The sequence below is a fragment of the Anguilla rostrata genome, chromosome 4 (assembly GCF_018555375.3).
Source record: "Anguilla rostrata isolate EN2019 chromosome 4, ASM1855537v3, whole genome shotgun sequence".
NCBI lineage: Eukaryota > Metazoa > Chordata > Actinopteri > Anguilliformes > Anguillidae > Anguilla > Anguilla rostrata.
The window spans coordinates 57,929,783-57,949,138 of record NC_057936.1 but is presented as its reverse complement, the minus strand read 5'-3'; the positions used below and the strand labels follow the sequence as shown (position 1 = coordinate 57,949,138).

Below are 19,356 nucleotides of genomic sequence, written 5' to 3'. Positions count from 1 at the left end.
GCTGTACTGTACCTTGTGTTGCTGTTCCCATTTCCTTTAAGTATGTTTTTAAACCTTTTATTTTGCATTTCTTTAAAATGGATAGGTTTTGTACTTTTCGAGCAACTCTGCATCACAGTTACTGGATGTCTGATAATGGTTGCATTCAGTCAGTGTGTGCGGATGGTGACCTCAAACCACCGCTCCTGACACCTGAAGATGCAGTCAGATTCTTGATTTTCAGAAATTCTGTTCACTGAAGCTTTCTGCGTTGTGTAATCAAGCAAGAGGGGTTTTTTTCTTTTGGGGCTGTGACATCACTGTGAAATTGCCCAAGGCCAGAATGAAGAGGACTAAGGTCTATGATGATGCATTTGATTCAACTCGAGTAGGAGGTATTGAGACATCACTATGAAAATGACCTAATGCCAGATTAAGGATTAAGGTCTGTGTACACTGGTATTCTGCTCTGTGATGATGCATTTGATTCGGCTCGAGTCAGAGGTATTTATAAATCAGTGACTGGGTGCACCCTTGACTGGTGGAGTAGGTACTGTCTGAAAGGCACAGCAACTGTGTGCCACGTTCTCCCTCTGCGCATCATTACTGTAGCACTGTGATAGACACTCGCCCCCCAGGCCGGCCTGTGTCACTGCAAGCTCGACTGGGAGGCAGCGAGCGAATCAGAGGGGCCGTTACTGGCACTGTGTGCAGCCCGGGGTGGACAGTTTGCTGCTTAGTCAGAGTGCTTGTTAAGGCACGGGATGGTGAAGAGCCTTTATCATGCAGTGAAGGCGCCAAGCATGGAGGTCTGTTTGTTATAATTAAGGCAGTGTCTGTGAAAGCCCCAAGGAAGGCCAGGCATTCTAATTAAATTCACGTTGCAGGCCGATAGGAAAGCCACGTCAATTTCAATTACTGCTCCAACAGGTCTGCCAGCACTGCGATGAAAGACACAGTTCGCCGGATTTCTTCCCGCACACGTGTTTGCCAGAAAGTCTGTTCGTTTAGACGAATGAATGACTCGACGGTAATTGTTGCGCTGATTGGCTGCAGTCTTATTAAAGCTGTTTTAGGACCAGCGGGCTGTTTGTTAGCGCTAGGCAATAGGCAAGCATTTGTGGAATCTGAGGGACCAGAGCTTTATCTTGTTTTGCACAGGGCTTTGTCTTTGTGGATTTATAGGTTGTGAAATTAGAATAACAATTTGGCGCTATGCCAGGAGACCGCACATGGATGTAGGGGTGAGATAAGCAAACTAATTTATGTTAACAGCATTTGTCTTATATGTCTGTATTCTTGCTTCTGCATTTTGTTGTTTACGCTTGTAGGTGAGTGGAAAGACATTTTCTAAAGATTGTGCTGCATGCAAGGTCCCCAAAATTGCTTCAGTTACTTAGGAAGGATGATCAATCCTTATATTTCTAATGGCGGTTAAAGGTGTAGCTTAAAGTATTAATTTTCTTTCTAGACTTCATCATATCCTAGTATAGTTAGCATACACAAGGCCTGCATTAACAACTCAAATATAATTGTACGAAGGAGAAAATGTGGTACCGCAGTCAACCATTTCTCGTATCCACTTCAGAGTGTATTGAGGACACTTGAGTGCAGCAACCGCTGCAGTTGAGCGAAATGTGTTTAATGAGCTTTAAGTTCATGGTATTTTTCAGTTTACCTGTTGTTTTAAAATAGTCATTCAGAGCAACCCCTCGTTACACAAGCTAGGATACATTTTGCAGGGTTGAGCTTAGATTACCCACAGGACTTTGCCATTGTACAGGAGCATTTCAGGGGGATATTTACCTCCCGACTGTGCCAGAGGGTTGGGTTGCAGATCCACAGGAGGGAGACCAAAGCTGGAGACAGAGTGACTAACGTTTGGGGACCCTGGGGAGGTTTCTCATCTCCCAAACTGCTGATCTACTAAACACTCTGCAGTCACCCAGGTAGTTCAAGGCTAAAGGTAGACCCTGTTGCAGTATGGGAACTGGTAAAATAATTAAATTAAATTAAATTATATTTTCTATACTTTCTGCCTTTAATAATAGCATATAGCAATGCAGTAATTCACACTGTCCAAAATTTTCAGAATTATATTATTACATATGGAAACAGTTCAAATTGGATGGGATATTCCACAGTAAACAATGTGGCTAATTATATCCAAACTGTATTTTAAATTGTTTTAAAATGGACCTCTGTTTACTGTAAGGCTTCACTGTAGGTTTTTATTCCTTGGCTTTCCCTAGATCTCTGTTCCTAGAGAACATCTACAAGCTTTATTACCTTGTCTGGTACATTTCAGACTCCGTCATGGCAAGTGATAACTGTACTGCATTTTCCTTTACGTATGCAGAGGCCTTGAATGGCACCAGGTCAGTTGAGAGAGTGAGGCCTTGTGCAAACGCATTGCAGTTTTCATCTGGGACGATTTCGTCATACAAACATAAATGTTTGATGCAGACGATTGGGCCCCGGTGGAAAGCCCGGCCCCCGTGTCTATTCCCAGCTCATCAGCGCCTGTTTTCAAGGGTCGGTGCGCTTGACTCCTGGACCCTGGTGGCACGGACGAGCTACTTCCCGTGATGCCATAGGAAATGCCTTTTGGGTGATGCAACCGTTACTCCACTGAATTGGGAATATTCCTGTGGAGCCTGCAGCTGTGATAGCACTAGCTCCCGTGTGCCACATGGGGCGACTGGGCTGTTTATTTTGCAGAGGGGCCGATGTGAGAGAGAGCGCTGATAGTGGAGCTGAAAACATTCCGATCCCAAAGTCCCTCCTTTCCACTTTGTTCAGGTGGAGTGGGATCCCAATGCTGCAGTGCTATTCTGCATTTAAACCCCAGCTTGTGATTGTGAGCATCGTCTAATTGTTACAGATTCCAGCGTCAGCACGTGAAGTTTAGCAGTGAAAATCAGATAAAGGAGATGATGGAGAGTGAAGAAAGATGACACACCTATCCTAGATAATAAAGGACAGCCTATCAGTGATCAGGTTAAGAAAAGAACACTCCGTGCATTTTTGGATAAGCAGTGTAGGTAATAGGCCCTTTGTTTGGGTTAAGATGTTGGATTACACTTTGCAAATTGGTAAAGCATGCCTCTTAATTTTTTGCAGTTAATGTATTTAAAAAAAATACATTTACAGACTTGGAAAAATGCTGTAATGGACAATGATTCAATATAGCTAAAGCTCTGACCGATACAGTTTAAACAAGTGTGATTTAAGTTGAATCCCAGGGAATGCTGCATTTCTGTCATTATACAGAGAAGAAAGCGAATAATGATTAACACACACATTTTAAAGAAAAAAAAACATTCATAATATTTATGTGGAAATAAAGCCACCCGCTTTAGCAAACTAATGAAGACATTATGACTTTTATACATTTAAGGGAACAGTGGCCTGAAAGATGGATGCCAAACTTTGATTGACCTTTTTCCATATGTGCTGTTTGTGCACCACAGAATGTGAGAGTATTGTTTACACAGGTGCTGTTGTGTCTGTGCCAGAAAGTCAAATGTTTGTCCAGCTCACTTAAGGGTTTTCCAAAAAAAGAAGCTACCTCACTATTGTGGGAATGCAGAAATCTCCACAGTGTTTAAAGCTGGTGGGGGGGGGGGGGTGTTCGATGCTTGCGTTATCTGAGCAGAACTTGTGGCTTTCAGTTTGGTGGCGATCCACCTGGATGATCTCATGGCTTGGCTCAGTTCTCTGAGAAGAAGCAGAGGTCTTCGATTAGCAAATGGCCTGACCTCACTGTGAGATATGACTCTGGAAATACTGATCTGACGCTGACATCAGGCTGCTCTGAGTCTCCTGGGGCAGAAGATTTGAACAATAAAAGAATGCCTTGAGTATGTTTTGATCCGAGACTACCAACTTGGCTTTGAACAGCTGTGTTTTTTTAAGAGGGTGAACTCATGGCTACTACTAACGAGAGTGATACTGAAGAGAATCTATTGTTAGCTCCTATAGGTCACTTCCTGTAATTTTTCTTTTTTTTTGCAAAGATGTTTCTCAATGGAAATGTTAAAATGTCTATATCTTTTGGTAAACTCATTAAAATCCATTACAGAGCACTGAAAAGGTGACCCTTAGTGAGCCCTGTTGGCACTTGAATTGTCCCCCTTTATAATCCATATTTCTTGACACTGGCACCTTAGTTGTCCAAGTAGAAATGAAGACAACTGAATCCTGTGATGTCCTTGTGTTTCAGACTGAAGCCATGAAGAAAGCCCTATCAGAGCTGAACTTGAAACTTGTGGAGATGGATGATGAGATGGCCACCTTAGATGGAGGAGATGTGCTGTTCACAGGTATAGCCAATTAATACTGTGCAACTGAGACTGATATCTGTACAAAGTACAGAAAGGTCCAAGTGTGCTGCTTTCTGCTCAGTTAAATTCTGGACTTTGAAAGGTGCGTTTTCATTAGCCGCTTGTTCCACTGACATGTGGTTGAAAACGTGATTACTGGGGGGGAGGTTGGGGGATGGAGGGGGAAATCTGTATATCACATTTTTGGCACATTTGGTAACATTTGTTATGAATTAAATGTGTCATTCACTGCAAAAGTTTGGAAAACTCACTAGTACATTTCATTTTGTATCTAGACATATTCTCTGCCGAAATGGATTTCACATGGCAAAGCAATATACAAGTGGAAACATTTCCTCTTGGCTCCAAACAAGCAGATTTCTCATTAGCTGCAGCTGTCCAGCTATGCCTACTGTGACACAAACATCCCTGCTATGGTATCATTGAAAGGTCATCTGGTATTTTCTCTTACTGCTGTTCAGGTAGAGAGTTCTTTGTGGGATTGTCCAAGAGGACCAACCAGCGAGGTGCAGAAATTCTTGCCGATACATTCAAGGTTAGTAAATTCTGTGATTGTGCAATCGTATTTAGCCAACTCTATGGCTCGACAAACCTTTACTTTACTTACTTTACTGCTATTTAGATGATGCTATTATTCTGGCCAAGTCATCCATACTGTACCTAAGAGGGTTATGGCTCACATTTAGAAAATTACATTTCTTCCCAGCCTCCCTTAATGTGATTAAGCACCACCAATGTCATTAGTGCTCAAGGTAAAATATGGTTTTACTGCCTGGGCCTTGAAGACCTTCCTCCTTGAGAACTGGCAGGGCCTTTAACACTTTCTCTTTGAAATGGCAGACCTGCTGCAACTGAAAAGTGGCATTTGAATGCCTTAAATAAAGTGTATGCATAAAACCTACCTTTTCAACCGTGGATAACGTGATTTACAAGTAGGATGTTCCTGGCTGAACGTCCCTTGTTGTTCCTGGAACATACATATACATGCGTGGGCACTATTTTAGTGGCTTGTATTTGTAGTTGAGGTAGTGCGGTGCCTAAATGAGCTAAGATAACCATCTAGTTAGTAGTAAGACTTTGCTAGTATTGCTTTACAATTCATAAAATTAATGCTTAATTAACTCATTAATTTGCTACACTGGATCATCGGCATATCTATCAAAGAAGTGGATGCAAGTTTTATGCGAAATGGCAACAAAATTAAGTAACCTTAGTCACAACAGGCAGACGATTGTGAGAATAGGAAAGATAAGAAAAATCAACAACATGATAATCATGGATCACCATTAGCAAATCTATCCAGGATCAACATGGAGATGATGGTCCTGGATCAACATTAGCAAATCTATCTAGGATCAACAATGTGATGATGGTCCAGGACCAACAAATCTATCCAGGATCAACATGGCGATGATGATCCTGGATCAACAAATCTGTTAAGGACCAAATTGACAGTGATTATCCTGGCTCGACATTAGCAAATCTGTCCAGGATCAACATGGTGATCATGGTGCTGGATGAGCATCAGTAAATATATCCAGGATCATTATGGCAATGATTGTCCCTGGATCACCTTTAACAAATCTATCCAGGATAATGGCGTATGAAATGACACAGAATGACATAAGAGATGTGAGAGAAAATGTGATCTTTGTGTGGTTCACAAAGGTCAACCTGTCAGTATTAATGTTAAGCTAACACTAGCCTAACTATTATCAGCCGTATTCTTAGCCTAACTAGCAAGCTAACTAGGTGGCTAGCTGCTAATATAAGCTACAAAGAATGCTCATTTAGACGAATGACTGAAACAGCTGAACTATTTTCAATAAATCGAAGACCTTTTTTGTATATAAATTAATATTCTTGTTATATTCATGTGACACATTTCTCCTGTTGGGCACCTTGTATATATAGGTGAGACCACACCTGAACTTCCTTCTTCTAAGCCCTGATGAAGACCAGCTGTGGTCAAAACATGTTGGCTTTTCAGGCATTTTTTATATTCTGGCCATTACAATAAAGGCTCTTTAATCTATTATTTTCCTTCTGTTTTTATTTTTGGAGTGCCTTGAACACCATTTCTGTTTTGCTTTACTATTGTTTTGTTCCTCCAGTTTCAAGAGCACCAATTTTACATCTCTACTACGTTTTTACAAGAGCACCCAGTTTGCTTTTGTTTTTGTTTTTTCATTTTAAATCAAGGATTTTGTTAAGTGTTATGAATGGGCAGCTACACAATAGCTTATCTCTCCGGAAAGCTGGGATCTTTTGGAGAATTGTGAAATGGCTCTGGGGTAGGTTGTTCAGCACACACTGATGACATCAGAGGGCAGTGATTGGTTAATAAGAATGTTGTTCAGGGAACAACAATAATGATGTTGATCCATGAATGTATCCTACTTGCCTATGTCACATTGTCCTTTCAAGCATTCACACCGCAGGGTTTTGTGGTCCATGAATGACAGAACCCCATTGTGGAAGCTTTATGAATGCAAATTGTGTTTGACCCTGCAATTTCTATGTTTTATAGACGCTTGTCATAATAAAAGTAAAATAGATAATGGGCTCACTTGGTGTCCTCAACAACCCAGGTCTTGATTCTGCAGTGCTGAAAAACGAAGCTTTGTTCTAGGAGTCCAAGAACTGATCTCCTTTATCAAATTTCTGATAAATCTTACAGCAAGTGGTTTTCAGCCCTGGGTTACACCTGCCAATCTGTGTAATAATATAAATCATATATAAAATTACATTTTATGATTTGAACAAGATCAGAGGTGAAGAAAGGTAATTAAGGTTCTGTAGAGACATCTCTACCATTGATTGCCTCACAGAGGTGCAAGAGCTTTATTGCAACCGATTCTATGTGGGGGAAAAGATCTGTGCAGTATCAGCTCAAGTATAATTTAAGTCTTACTGGTCAATTTATCCACTGATAAGAACTGAAAGTTTGTTTGAATTCCTTGTTTTGATTCCAGAGAACCATAAAGGCTAATTCAAGGACATGACATTCACAATAAAGGCGGTTTTATACATGACTTAATATAAACCTTTAGCAACATTGTTTGAACATCCTCACCAAGGAAACAACTTCTGCACTCATTGGACTCAGTCACTGAGATATCAGTAAAGTATGTATGATGGTATTGCTGTGGCCAGGGGTCCATTGACATCACTGCTTACGAGCACATTGGTTCTAACACTTTTTCCAGGACTATGCCGTTTCCACCGTCCCAGTGCAGGAAGGCCTGCACCTGAAGAGCTTCTGCAGCATGGCAGGCCCGGGCCTCATTGCGATTGGCTCCAGCGAATCTGCTCAGAGGGCCCTGAAGGTGAGGCATTCCAGCCAGGTGGGATTACCCAAGCGCTCTGGAATTGGCATTCCCGCACGTGAGCGTGCCTCCTCGCGAAAAGGGTGTCAGAAAGTCAGAGCGAGATTTCACTCTTCACCGCGCATCCCATTTTAAACCCACTTAGCTGTGAATAATTTTTACCTTTGGGCACAGTCAATCTCAGGGTTTGTGTAGCACGTGTAGTTATTAATGCTGCAACTGCAGCCGGAGCCAGGTTTGCATTGAGGCTTGGTGACTGGGGCAGAGGGCATCGGGGAATCGGGCTGAGTAATAGATGCATTTCCGAGCATTTTCCCACGTCTCCATTGTGAACAGTCTAGCTGCATTGACCGTGCTGCACCTCTTATAAATCTACATTCCAGGTCACCTTTGGGGTGAACTGGCAGGCCTCCAGTTGCTAATCAACGGCAGACTCCTTAACTTGTTTCTTGTTTTTTTGCTGGTTGCATATCTGCCGTGACCTCACTCTGAATGCAAAAGTAAATAGAATATGACTGACTTTCTTGTTTAAATTTTCAGATTATTTTACTGTAAACTCTGTTACAAGGCTGACAAAACTGCATGCCTAAATAAATCCCATCAAAGTGAAACGAATCATAAGTAATGATAGTGTAATTATGCACATTATGCTTATGCATATTGCTTTCGTATCCTCTATGCTACTTAATTAATTAACTCTTCTTCACAGTGTTTTTTTTTCAGTGCATAGCTTAGGTGTAATTGCCCATATATAATAAAGGCAAATGTAGCCTGTTAAATTAAATTCATGCGAAATGGTTCAAAACTGATTTAATTTGCAAGTCAGTGAACAAGGACGGGGCCAGACACATCTGTAATCTTTACCTCACACACTGTTTTACTTAACTGAAGAAAAAGCTCAAATCAGTGCCGTTTATTGTGCTGTGTGCTGACACCACCTTAATCTCGGAGGACATCTTAGCACATCTCAGAGATGTCTGTAAGGACAGCTGCCATGTATGACCTCACTTGCACCAATGCGAGGCTGCCATAATCACCAGAAGAGGAAATGGCTGGGTCAGCCTTCATTTGGATACAGAGTTTAGAAACCTGTCCTCCTGGAATCTGTGGGCCTTTCTTACAGAGAACGAAGGCGTCCAGTCAGAATTGATCTCCTGTCTTTTGGTATTAGCAGAATGCTCTGTGTTAGTGTGTCACGTCCAGGCCTCTGGGGAATTTTGTGGATCAGCTTCAGCCCTGTCGTCATATTCTACCGTCATCCAGTTATAAATCTTTTCTGCCTCATGTCGTTATGAATCTGGATTTCAGTAAAACTATGGCATGTCAATGATGGATTGGGCTCCGCCTAAGACGTGCATTAACCAAGGTCTGGGAATGCATTCAAGTCGGTTGCTGCATCGCACCGTGCAGCTAAGTAAACAGGTCTTCTCCCCTGTATTCCTCAGTTCTCTGTCTTCACAGTTGTCAATGTCTTCTGCATATCTCGACCAATAGATCAACCGGTGTACCTTTGTACATTGTTCCTTTCTCTAGCACAGTGAAAGATAAAGATCAACTGATTAAAAGAAATTAAACCCAAATGAATGACGAAAGGGTTTGGCTGTGATGTGTTTACTAGGGTTTCCAATCCAGAAGTTGTTTGCATTGAGCACACAGACTGCTGCTTTATGTGCGAAGGTTTGACGTAATGAAGTCAGTCTTCTCCCCAATTGGACAGCAGTTGGGGGACGTTGTTTGTGATGTGGTGCCAGTCTGTTATACACAGTGGCATTTAATGAGTGGGGCGGCACTAATTGCCCCTCATGGGCAGGACTGGAGACCTGCAGCTTAATCTGACAGCTTGCTTCACGGGTGCTTTATTGCCATTGAAATCCAAGTTGTCCTTTGTGCCTACCTGCAGAGACAGATTAGAGCAGTGGTCTTCAACCCTGGTCCTGGAGAGCTACAGGGTCTGGTTTTCATAGTGACTCTGACTTCATGAATCAATTAGAGCAGTTGATTACACAGTTAACTCAACTCACCTGGTGTCTTGGGTCTCAATTCGGTGCTGATTTTAAGGTGAAAGCAAAAACCAGCAGACCCTGTAGCTCTCCAGGACCAGGGTTGGAGACCACTGGATTAGAGATTGTGCTTATGGTCATCTACCCACTTTTTCCCATCTGACACCACCTCATTCAGCTCGGTGCCAGGAAGAAATGAATGACTCAAAAATGCCAAACCACAACAAGGAGAAAAACTAAAGTTAGAGGTGTTACTGTTGCCTATTTCTGCCTCTTTTTCTAAAGATACACAAAACACGCTTAACCACACTAACACCTGGCAAAGTATTTTCAGGACAACAGGACAAGATGCAACAGGCCAGCAAAGTTTGGAAGTGTTCATTCTTTAAAGACTGTTTATCAAAAGACTTAGAGAATTCCCAGCAGCATAATATGAAGGTTGTCTGATGTGGAATGTTGTTGCTTTTGTAGGTATTTGGACTAGCATTCTGATTAGAATCGTAGTCATGGCAACTCATCTGCGCTCTGCCAAAGTTCAGAGTTTCTGTAACATTGACGCAGGCTCTTTTGGCTCCGTAACAGCCCAAGTAGCTATGCAATTCTGCCTTTTATACTATGTGTTTGGAACAAGTGACTGTAACAGTATAAATAGCCTATCTGGACAGAATAGATCGTATTGAATTTAATACAAATGTACAAGTGAATGTTGCTTTCTAGTTTTGTACAGCATGACTTTCTTATATGAGAGGACGCTGACCAATGTGTACAGGACAAAAGTGTCACTTGTATCCCTATTACCTAAATACAGAGCTCTTTGCAGACACATGCGATAGAGGCCTGAGGTGGTTCTTACAAAATCATGGTTTTGTTGTTCAATATTTGTATTTCATTCATGATAAATACCATATTGCTTACACTGTTTATTTCTGGATTGCTGTGTTCAATAGTCAGATTTATTCTATTTTAATATGCCATATACAAATGCAATTGTAAGTATACTCAAACCTCATCCTCCCTGTATATACCAGACACTGGTCACCTCCAAACATTCATTCATAGACCTCCAAAAATACAGTCGAAAACAGTTTAACAAAACTTGAATAACACTGATAAATCACAATAAACCTAACATGCGTAAATTTTAATATCAAAGGAGTTATCCAGGAAAGATTCTGTTCATTGCTGGTCGGCTGTTTGCTTGCGAGGTGACTGAATATTCTGAGCACCTCCTTCAACTATTCTGAAACATTCCTAAATCCCAAAGATTCTTTCCTACAATAGCATACAACATGTGAAAACCTGAGAGAGCATCCTGTAACTTGTCAGAATTACCCTTTGCTGTGGTCCTCCTTCAGAAATATCAGTGAAACACCGCCCTCTACTGTAGATGAGCCTGCTCTTAAACGGGTTTTATGGAATAGAAAGTACAAATAGGGTAAATCCTGCACTAAAAGTTATTGCATGTATTCAATTTGAGTTAATTTATAAACCTCTGTTAAGCCATTGTCTTAAAACATTATTTATTCTGCTCTCTTTATCTCCTCCAGTCAATCTGAACACTAGATCAAATCACAGTTTAAGTTTAGAAAGTTCAGACAAAGAAAAAAGGCTTCAGCGTCATCAAAATAGTTACTGCGGGACCTCATTGGCTCACTTTTCATAGTATGTGACAGGCACCAGGATAAGGATGCAGCTTTATATTTACATATTATGTAGTCACTACAAAGGCTTTATTTGGCTAACGAAGGGGAAGCGGAGCTATATGAACTCCAAGGGCCATGTTAATAATAATTGATGGGTGCTGCATAGCTCCAACTATGAGGTCATCCTCTTCTATTGCTCTCCACGGTCAAGCCTGACTCAGGCCTCTGGATTCCCTGGCCACTGGCATGCCCCCTGTGGGCCAATGATAATTATAGCCTGCTTGCCTCAGAGGACAGGAGCCTGGCTCTTCATTAGATAAGGCACAGCGGACCCCTCGTAAATGTTTTTGATTGCATGCCTGTAAGGCAGAAATGGCAGGCTGCACTGCCAGCAGTAATATGTTCTTGGGGCTGTGTGTCAAACAGAATTCACAAGCTTATGTCAACAACAGGAAGCCATTACGCCATAATGGCTCCCCAAACCCCTCAAGTATTAGTATTTGGAAGCGTGTTGTCTAGCAACTGTTTTGTTTGTGTTGTCTTTATGTACAAAGAGGGCCATTGTTTAGGATTTGAGAGCTGCGCAGAAAGGATGGTAGTGTATGTGCTGAAAATATGTAAACAGCCTGAACAAGTATAGGATTCATGCATTATCGATGTCCAACCTTAACCAGATGTTGGCATAATAACGACAATAATAATGAAAGGGGAGGTTATGTAAAGTTTATTATATGACTATTGAAAAGTCTTATTACAGTGTAAATATATGTGCTCTTTCTCAGTCTCTTACTCACACTAGCTCATGAGTAACTCACTGGAGGACGAGTGAAAGCCATTGTGGTTTCCGGACAAAACGCTTTTTGATCACTCTTGACTCTTGGAGACGTCAGCACACATCGAGTAGCAGCCTGCTAACTCACTCCCCCCCCCAGCCCCAGCCCCATTCTCTGGTTCCCACAATTCTGCCCCCAGCCTCCGGACTCTATTTCCCTGGCTCTAGCCTCAGGTGTTGGGAAATGCACGGGACAAGTGCGGCACGGCCGCTCCCTATATCTCCTCTCCCATCTTAAGAGACAGACGTCTGTGTCCTTTCCAGTCTGCAGAGACAGAAGTCTGTGGCACATGTCTGGTACGAATCCTGTCTCATCTGTGAACCACAGATAAGAGTCTTCTCGAGACTCGGCTATTACATCAGCAGTGTGTAAATCCAGAACTCACTCATCTACAGCACATCTACCCTTGGGCAGTGCTTCCTTATGTTCAAATTGTGTGCATTTATTAACCCATTTATAACCAAAGAGGTTTAGATATGTGCACAGTCTGATTTAGCTTTGACATTTTTACCAAGATGAAACATGTCATTGAATGATTTTAAGCTTGAGCAGTAATGGAGGTATAGATGCAGGGACCAACAGGTGAAAAGGAGTTTGGTTGATTGTGGTCATCAGTCATCCTTGTGGTTGATGACCTCACGTTTTAAATTTGGCATGCCCTGTCCCACCCCCTGCCCTACCCTGCCCTTCCCTGGCCTACCCTGCACTGCCCTTCCCTGGCTGAATGCTTAACCCTCTAGCTGTCTCACCGAAATAAACGCATATGTTTGAGGATACCAAGACCAGTCGCTGTCTGTGTATCTATGTATGTGGAAATTTGCTGGAGGGGAGGCACTGATGTTGGCTGGGTTAGATGAATGTAGCGCATTTGCCCGGAGTTATGATTTACGCGGATGCATTGGCACCTGTCTCAGCCCCAGTAATGAACAGCATAGCAACAGCATATGAGAAACATCACTCATAGCAGCGCTTGATTATAATCCAGGCAAAGAAGGAATAGCTTACACCAACATAAAAATATCTTCTCCACAGGAGGCTGTTCTTCCTTCATTGGTCAGACACCGATGGAATCCTAGATGAAGGTTTACTGAAGATGATTATCCAGTACCATTGCTGTGGAAAAAAGCAGCAAGATGGTTATGAAAGACCAGGTTGCTGTCATTGGTCTGTTTTGATGCAAGCCTGATTTATGAAACCCCTTTACATGGTTTCATGTATTTGGGCTAAGCATTGGCCTCTGAAGACAGCACAAAGTTAAAGATACTTGTCGTTAGCTAGAAATTGAAAATTTGGTTTGTCAATGAAGGCCTTGCCTAAATGTCTAAACATCCCTGGTCTCTTATTTCTCTCTGCATCTAACGCATTTGAGTCTTCCTCTGCTTATCAGTCCGAGGGCGGCGTGCCAGTCGTGCGCAGATGCGACCGTGTAGCAGACGTGACCTTTTATTCGCTCCTCGGGGCGTTCGTAGCGAGCGCTTCCCCTGCCGTTCCAACAGGCAGATGTGGGGAATCTGTTACGGAATGTGTGAAACCAACCGAGCAGCCGAGTCCGTCGTGCGCGATAAACAAGAGGGCGGGGACGTGAAGCTCTGTGGAACTCGACTCCGGCTGTGATTTATGTCCCGACTCGCTACATGGCTCTTTTCCACTCCAAGCTAGCTACCTTCTGCCCTAACATAGCAATCACTTCTTAATTTATGGCGTTTTTCTTTGCCTCATTCACACACACACACAAAAAAAAAAGATTTTATGGACCTCTTTCTAATTCTTTAAATAGTTTGTATGGATGCCTGCCCCACTTTCTCTGAGGAATGTACAGATGTTCAGACCGTACACAATTAAGACACCTGCTTGAATATCCCAGCCATGCATACAGCTTCCACTTGGCACTGACTCCTTCATATAACTTAAAATTATGCTTAGTGAAATAACATCTGCCGCAAAAGAATGTCTCCTGTGCGTTGCCTGGGCTCAGATAGGTGTGGTGGTTCTGATTAATCTCTGCATTCCTCTCCAGCCCTGAAGAAATGTGTCGTTGATATCTATGTGTGTCTCTGTAGATCATGCAGCAAATGAGCGACCATCGCTACGATAAGCTGACGGTGCCCGATGACCTGGCCGCCAATTGTGTGTACATGAACCTTCCCAGCAAGGGCCACGTCCTGCTGCACTGCACGCCAGAGGAATACCCAGAGAGCGTTAAGGTGAGGCTTCCACACTGACGACACTTGTAGATAGTACTAGATAGTACTATGTAGATAGTATAGTTGCTGTTTGGATACTGCAGCAGTATCCAAACAGCAACTATACTATCTACATTTTCATAAAAAACAAAAATGTTACGTTTTACATACTACAACACTGTTTCCTGGCAGTTCATTTCAGACAACACTGAGCAAAAGTTGAATAAGACTGTGTTAAACGTAAAAAGGAATGCTTTTATTAATAAGTGCCCTTGGATTGAGGTATTTACTGTATGGGTTGATTATTGTAAGACTGCAGTGTTCTGTGGTTGTGTAATCAGGCTATATTTTGAGTATATTTTGTAAGACAACAGGAGAATCAAGCGCATTGTTCTGGAAAACCGCATACTCTGGAAAAAATTAATGAGGATAATTATTTGTGTTTGGCACGGACACAGGTCACGGTCAACATCCTCCATTGGAACATTCCACTAGATTTAATTGCGGTTAAAGAGCACTGGGGTTCTTCTCTGAAACAAAGAAACTCTGGGAAAGAGTACGGTTGGACGTACAGAGCATTTACGAATCAGCCTGGCAAGCATCTTCTGCTTCATGCATGCTTGAGAAGTCCATTGTTACGTTTTCCCGGAGATTCATTTTCAAATATTTCATGAATTGTTCCAGTGAATGACAAACACATTGAATAGATTTCCATGTCAGAAAAACCACTGGAAGATAATGAGACTCCTGCATTCGTTAGCCTAGTAGGTAAGGTAGTAGGTAGCCTAGAGGTAAAACAGAGGGAAAATATTGGAGAATATGACTTTCTGTGAGTGTGTCGCTTTAATTTGCATTTCTACCAATGCTTCAGGGGCTGCGGGGACCTCAGCAGGTGTTGTGTTGGTGTCTTTCTTAGGTTGGGAAGTCTTGCATATGGATCATATTTTTTTCTCAGACTCGGGTGTTGCATTAGTGGATTACCGCAAGCTTCTTCCTCCGGCTACAGTCGGTGAAGTGCAACCATTTCTATAGCCCATCCAAATGGGCCCAGATGATTTGATAGATGTACCCATGATCTGATGAATGTGCCCACAGAACATGTGGATAACCAGTGGATCCATGCATTGCCTGCACTAACCAAATGTCTGTGAATGAGCCCATGAAGGTTATTTACTGGGCTATTGATCTCTGGAGCTTACTTCCTGCCTGTTATGCAGAACCCTGAATCCAAATGGGAAACCGCCTTTCAAACTGAATTTGCCTTCACCATTTCCAGCGGCATCTGACTGCCCATTAATGTCTGCACTTCACATAATTGAAAGTGGGAAAAGAAACTGCCATTCCATGAGATATGCACATCTGAACAGGTCATGAGAATTGTTTCTGTTCTTGTTTGATCTTGACATTTGAAATGTCACATGCTCACTAGGCAAAAAAGGGCGATTAAGTTCTGCAGTCAGTACCAAAACATATTTTGCCTGTGACTGTTAAAGATGCTTTCTAAGAGGAAAAACATTTAAAGCCTAATGAAACTCCTTCAATTGAATGCCAAAAACAATTAAGATCAGCTACATGTGACTGAAAGTACTACCCCAGTTTCAGTATAACCACAACAAAAATGCATCGTCATGAAATATGTAGCATGGCAACTAAACTAGAGTCAAAGTATTTTTTAAAAGCAGCATAACACCAGTTCATTGTTCAGTGCTAATAACACTGAGCTTGGTGTTAGACTTAATCTTGGCCCAAATGGGTCTGAAGTATTACAAAGGATTATGTATTTTCTATTATGTATGTCAGTGTATGTAAAGGTATGTGGCAATGTGTAAATCACACTGCTTTTAGATGGCCTATATTTAAAGAGAGACCATTCTCACATCAAAGGGATTAATGTGTGATTACAAACGCTTCTGCTAATTGAAAAGCAGTCTGATTTAAAATAAGGCTCATTCCGATGAAGTAGGCAGGTGTAAGTGTGAAGTTTGCTTTGAAAAGCCCCTCGGCACCACCATCGTTTAACAGCGGCAAGAGGATTTATCATGCCAATTTGAGGGTCTTTGCAGGTCTGGCTGCTCCTTTTAATGGGTAACATTCTCCCCTAAAATCCGTGAGTTATTTTTAGCAAGGCCGTTATACAACAGCCCTACTTCTAGAGAACAAAGGTAAAAGTTCACCGCAAATTATATTCTGTTTGCTGGGGGTGGCGGGTTGCAGATTCAGCAGGAGATAAATTAGATCCGCGGACAAAGGCGCCCAGAATCACCGCAGCCCTACAGAACTTATAAATTCCAACTGCCGTAATAGGATCGCAGCTGGAAGCACAGACTGCCATAAAACCCCTTTTGAGAAAGCTGTATAAGGTGATTGATTTAGTAATGTTTTGGTGGCATTTGGCAAAAATGGCTGCTTCCAGATTTTCCTGCGTGGTCGCAGTGCTTTATTGCGAGCGCTGCTATAGTGAGACCACGGCTCCTGACATCATGGCTATGGAATCCAATCCTGTGAAGCTTGTGGCCCAATTGCTTTGGAGGCACAGCGCTACTGAGAAGCATTCCTTCTTGGAAGTGTCTTAGGAAAACACTCGTTTTTCTCTGGAAATCCTCCGTCCGATGACACGTTTGTTTCATGTGGGGCTTTTCAGCGATGTTGTAACAGTTCTTTTACTTTCCGTAAGATATTTTAAAAACCCCACCGCAGGTCAAATGTGTCTTAAACTGTTTTTGATTCGGAAGAGCCTCTCTTGTCTTTGCATCTCTTATGCTTGCCAATTAAATAAAACTGAAACAGCCCCACCCAGCGAGCAGAAAGTTGCGAATTGTTGCATAAACACTGTCGTCATGTTCTGAAGGGGGTATTAACTTGCGGATTCTTCTCCCTGTTTTTCCAGGTCTTTGAGAAACTAAAGGACCACATGCTGATCCCAGTGTCCAACTCAGAGAAAGTAAAAGTGGATGGGGCACTGACCTGCTGCAGTGTGCTCATTAACAAGAAAGCAGAAATCTGAGGATTTGGAAATGGTCTCGAGGGCTGGGTGGCAAAATAGAAGTTAATAAACTTGTCCCTGAAGCACTTATCATAATTGAATTAACTTAAATTTAATTATTTAACTGCCTCTATCGAATCACTTATTGAACATTGAACCCTGTGTGTCAGTGCCTGTGATACTGATTGATGTTTACAGTCCATGAAGTACCCCCATTACAATGCACGGAGTAGAATGGTTGGTTAAAGACAGTTCATTACTTTTGAGTCCCCATGTGATAGATGTTTTAGTATGCTTAGACCACTGATATCCTGAAACTTAAAACAGATTAGAATGCAAGCCTTTCATTTACTAGTAAAGATAAATGACACGTTTTGTAGACCATTTGTAATACTCTGGACTTAAGAATTTGAAATATTCTTTGATGAGATTCGTAAAAAAAAAAATTAAAAAAAACAACAATTATAATCATTGTTATTGATAGTGTGGTTTAGTGCACATTTGTGCATACGTGTATGAATTTCTGAGTGTAAGGATGATGGGATGCCCTTGAAAAATTCCAGTTTTCTTGAACAATCAACAGTCATCGTGCATCCCTTCTTATTTTGGCTGTCGATCGATGCCAAGCCGTGATTTTGGTGCTAGTAATTTCATGCGGCCGATTGTTGATTTCTTTTCGTTCTTCCGTGACTCCTCGTCATCTTCCCCCATTGCCTGTGAGCCTGATGTGAATGTTTTCTGTTCATATGCCATAACCAAGCTGTGCCTCTGCGTGACGGAATAACCACAGCCTCGCACTGGGATCAGCTTCTGATTGAGCTGATTGACGGAGGTGTACAGCAACATTAAAATCATGGGGTGCACTCACTCTTTATGTTTGGCGGAATAATTAATGAAAAAGTCAAATCTTTTTTGTGTCCCTTGTGATGAGGTACGTTTCATCTACTGTTGGGACATGGTGAGGACTAGATGAAAGTTAGTTGTGTCCAAATATGTAAAGCCATTGAATAGAAAGTGTGCAATAAGAACACAACTACTTGTACTGAAAATGCATTTTATTAAACAATGCGACCGCAATGATAGAAAAAACATGAACTTTTCTATCCACTGTAACATCTATTGAATAGATCTTTCAGTGAGGCTAAAATTGTGACGAAACATGGAAAGAATTCTTTTGGAGAACCAGCGTGTTATCCCATAAACACTATCTTCCTTCTTTCCTATTACACACATTTCTGGTGTAATTTATGACAGTGATATCATATAGTCTGGCGCAGGAACAAGATGACCAGCGCTGAAAAAGTTTAATGTGTGACACAAGCGGTAGATTTTATAGGAGGCATTTGGCAGTGAGTGTGATGACACCACGGTTGCTGTGTGTCTGGTGTTGAGCTCATTCAGCTGAGTCCGGTGCAGTCGGCCATTAGTCGGGCTTGCCACATGATGAGCTTGGGGTAGCCCTACCGTCCTGTTAATGAACAGTTTGGTACTAGATACCCTAAAATTTTAAAATATTTTACCACTTTGATACGGTTCTATTTTTATTGGAAGGGTCAGTTTGTTAAAATGATTGATTATCAAATGATTCTTTTAAAAATGTGTACATTAAATTATGTATGTAGCACTGCTCCATGTATTACTTACTTCTTTGATATTTTAAATTGTGTTTAAGTGCTGTATTCCTCAGGTTGCTTTTTTGTTTGTCTTTGTTATGTGTACATTTTAGCAGTCAATTAAACATGTCTGTGTGCTTTATTAACTTATTGGAGTATTGCTTTCATTTTGTCAAATAAAGTTAATCTAATGTCACAGCTGCTTATGTGATTCAACTATGATTTAAACGACAAAATGGACTGCATTTATATAGCGCTTTTATCCAAAGCACTTTACAATTGATACCGCTCATTCACCCATTCACACACACACTCACACACCAACGGTGAAAAGCTGCCATGCAAGGTACCACTCAGCTCGTTGGGAGCAATTAGGGGTTAGGTGTCTTGCTCAGGGATACTTCGACACACCAGGGCAGGGGATCGAACCAGCAACCCTCCGACTGC

At 41.8% G+C, this 19,356-nt stretch overlaps 1 protein-coding gene across 8 annotated transcripts in view; it reads left to right on the top strand.

The window, feature by feature from the left end:
• The window catches only part of ddah1 (dimethylarginine dimethylaminohydrolase 1), an 81,643-nt gene extending 62,538 nt beyond the window's left edge, over positions 1-19,105 (top strand). For 7 of the 8 annotated variants that reach the window (XM_064333482.1, XM_064333478.1, XM_064333476.1 and 4 more), the window contains exons 2-6: positions 4,205-4,304; positions 4,787-4,860; positions 7,535-7,654; positions 14,191-14,334; positions 17,201-19,105. In XM_064333482.1, the coding sequence (XP_064189552.1) occupies positions 4,214-4,304; positions 4,787-4,860; positions 7,535-7,654; positions 14,191-14,334; positions 17,201-17,317 (546 nt within the window). In that variant the 5' untranslated portion in view covers positions 4,205-4,213 and the 3' untranslated portion in view covers positions 17,318-19,105. Of the gene's footprint in view, positions 1-1,904; positions 1,929-4,204; positions 4,305-4,786; positions 4,861-7,534; positions 7,655-14,190; positions 14,335-17,200 lie in introns of those variants that run through there. The other variant, XM_064333483.1, reaches the window with a different exon arrangement.
• Positions 19,106-19,356: the final 251 nt, after the last annotated feature.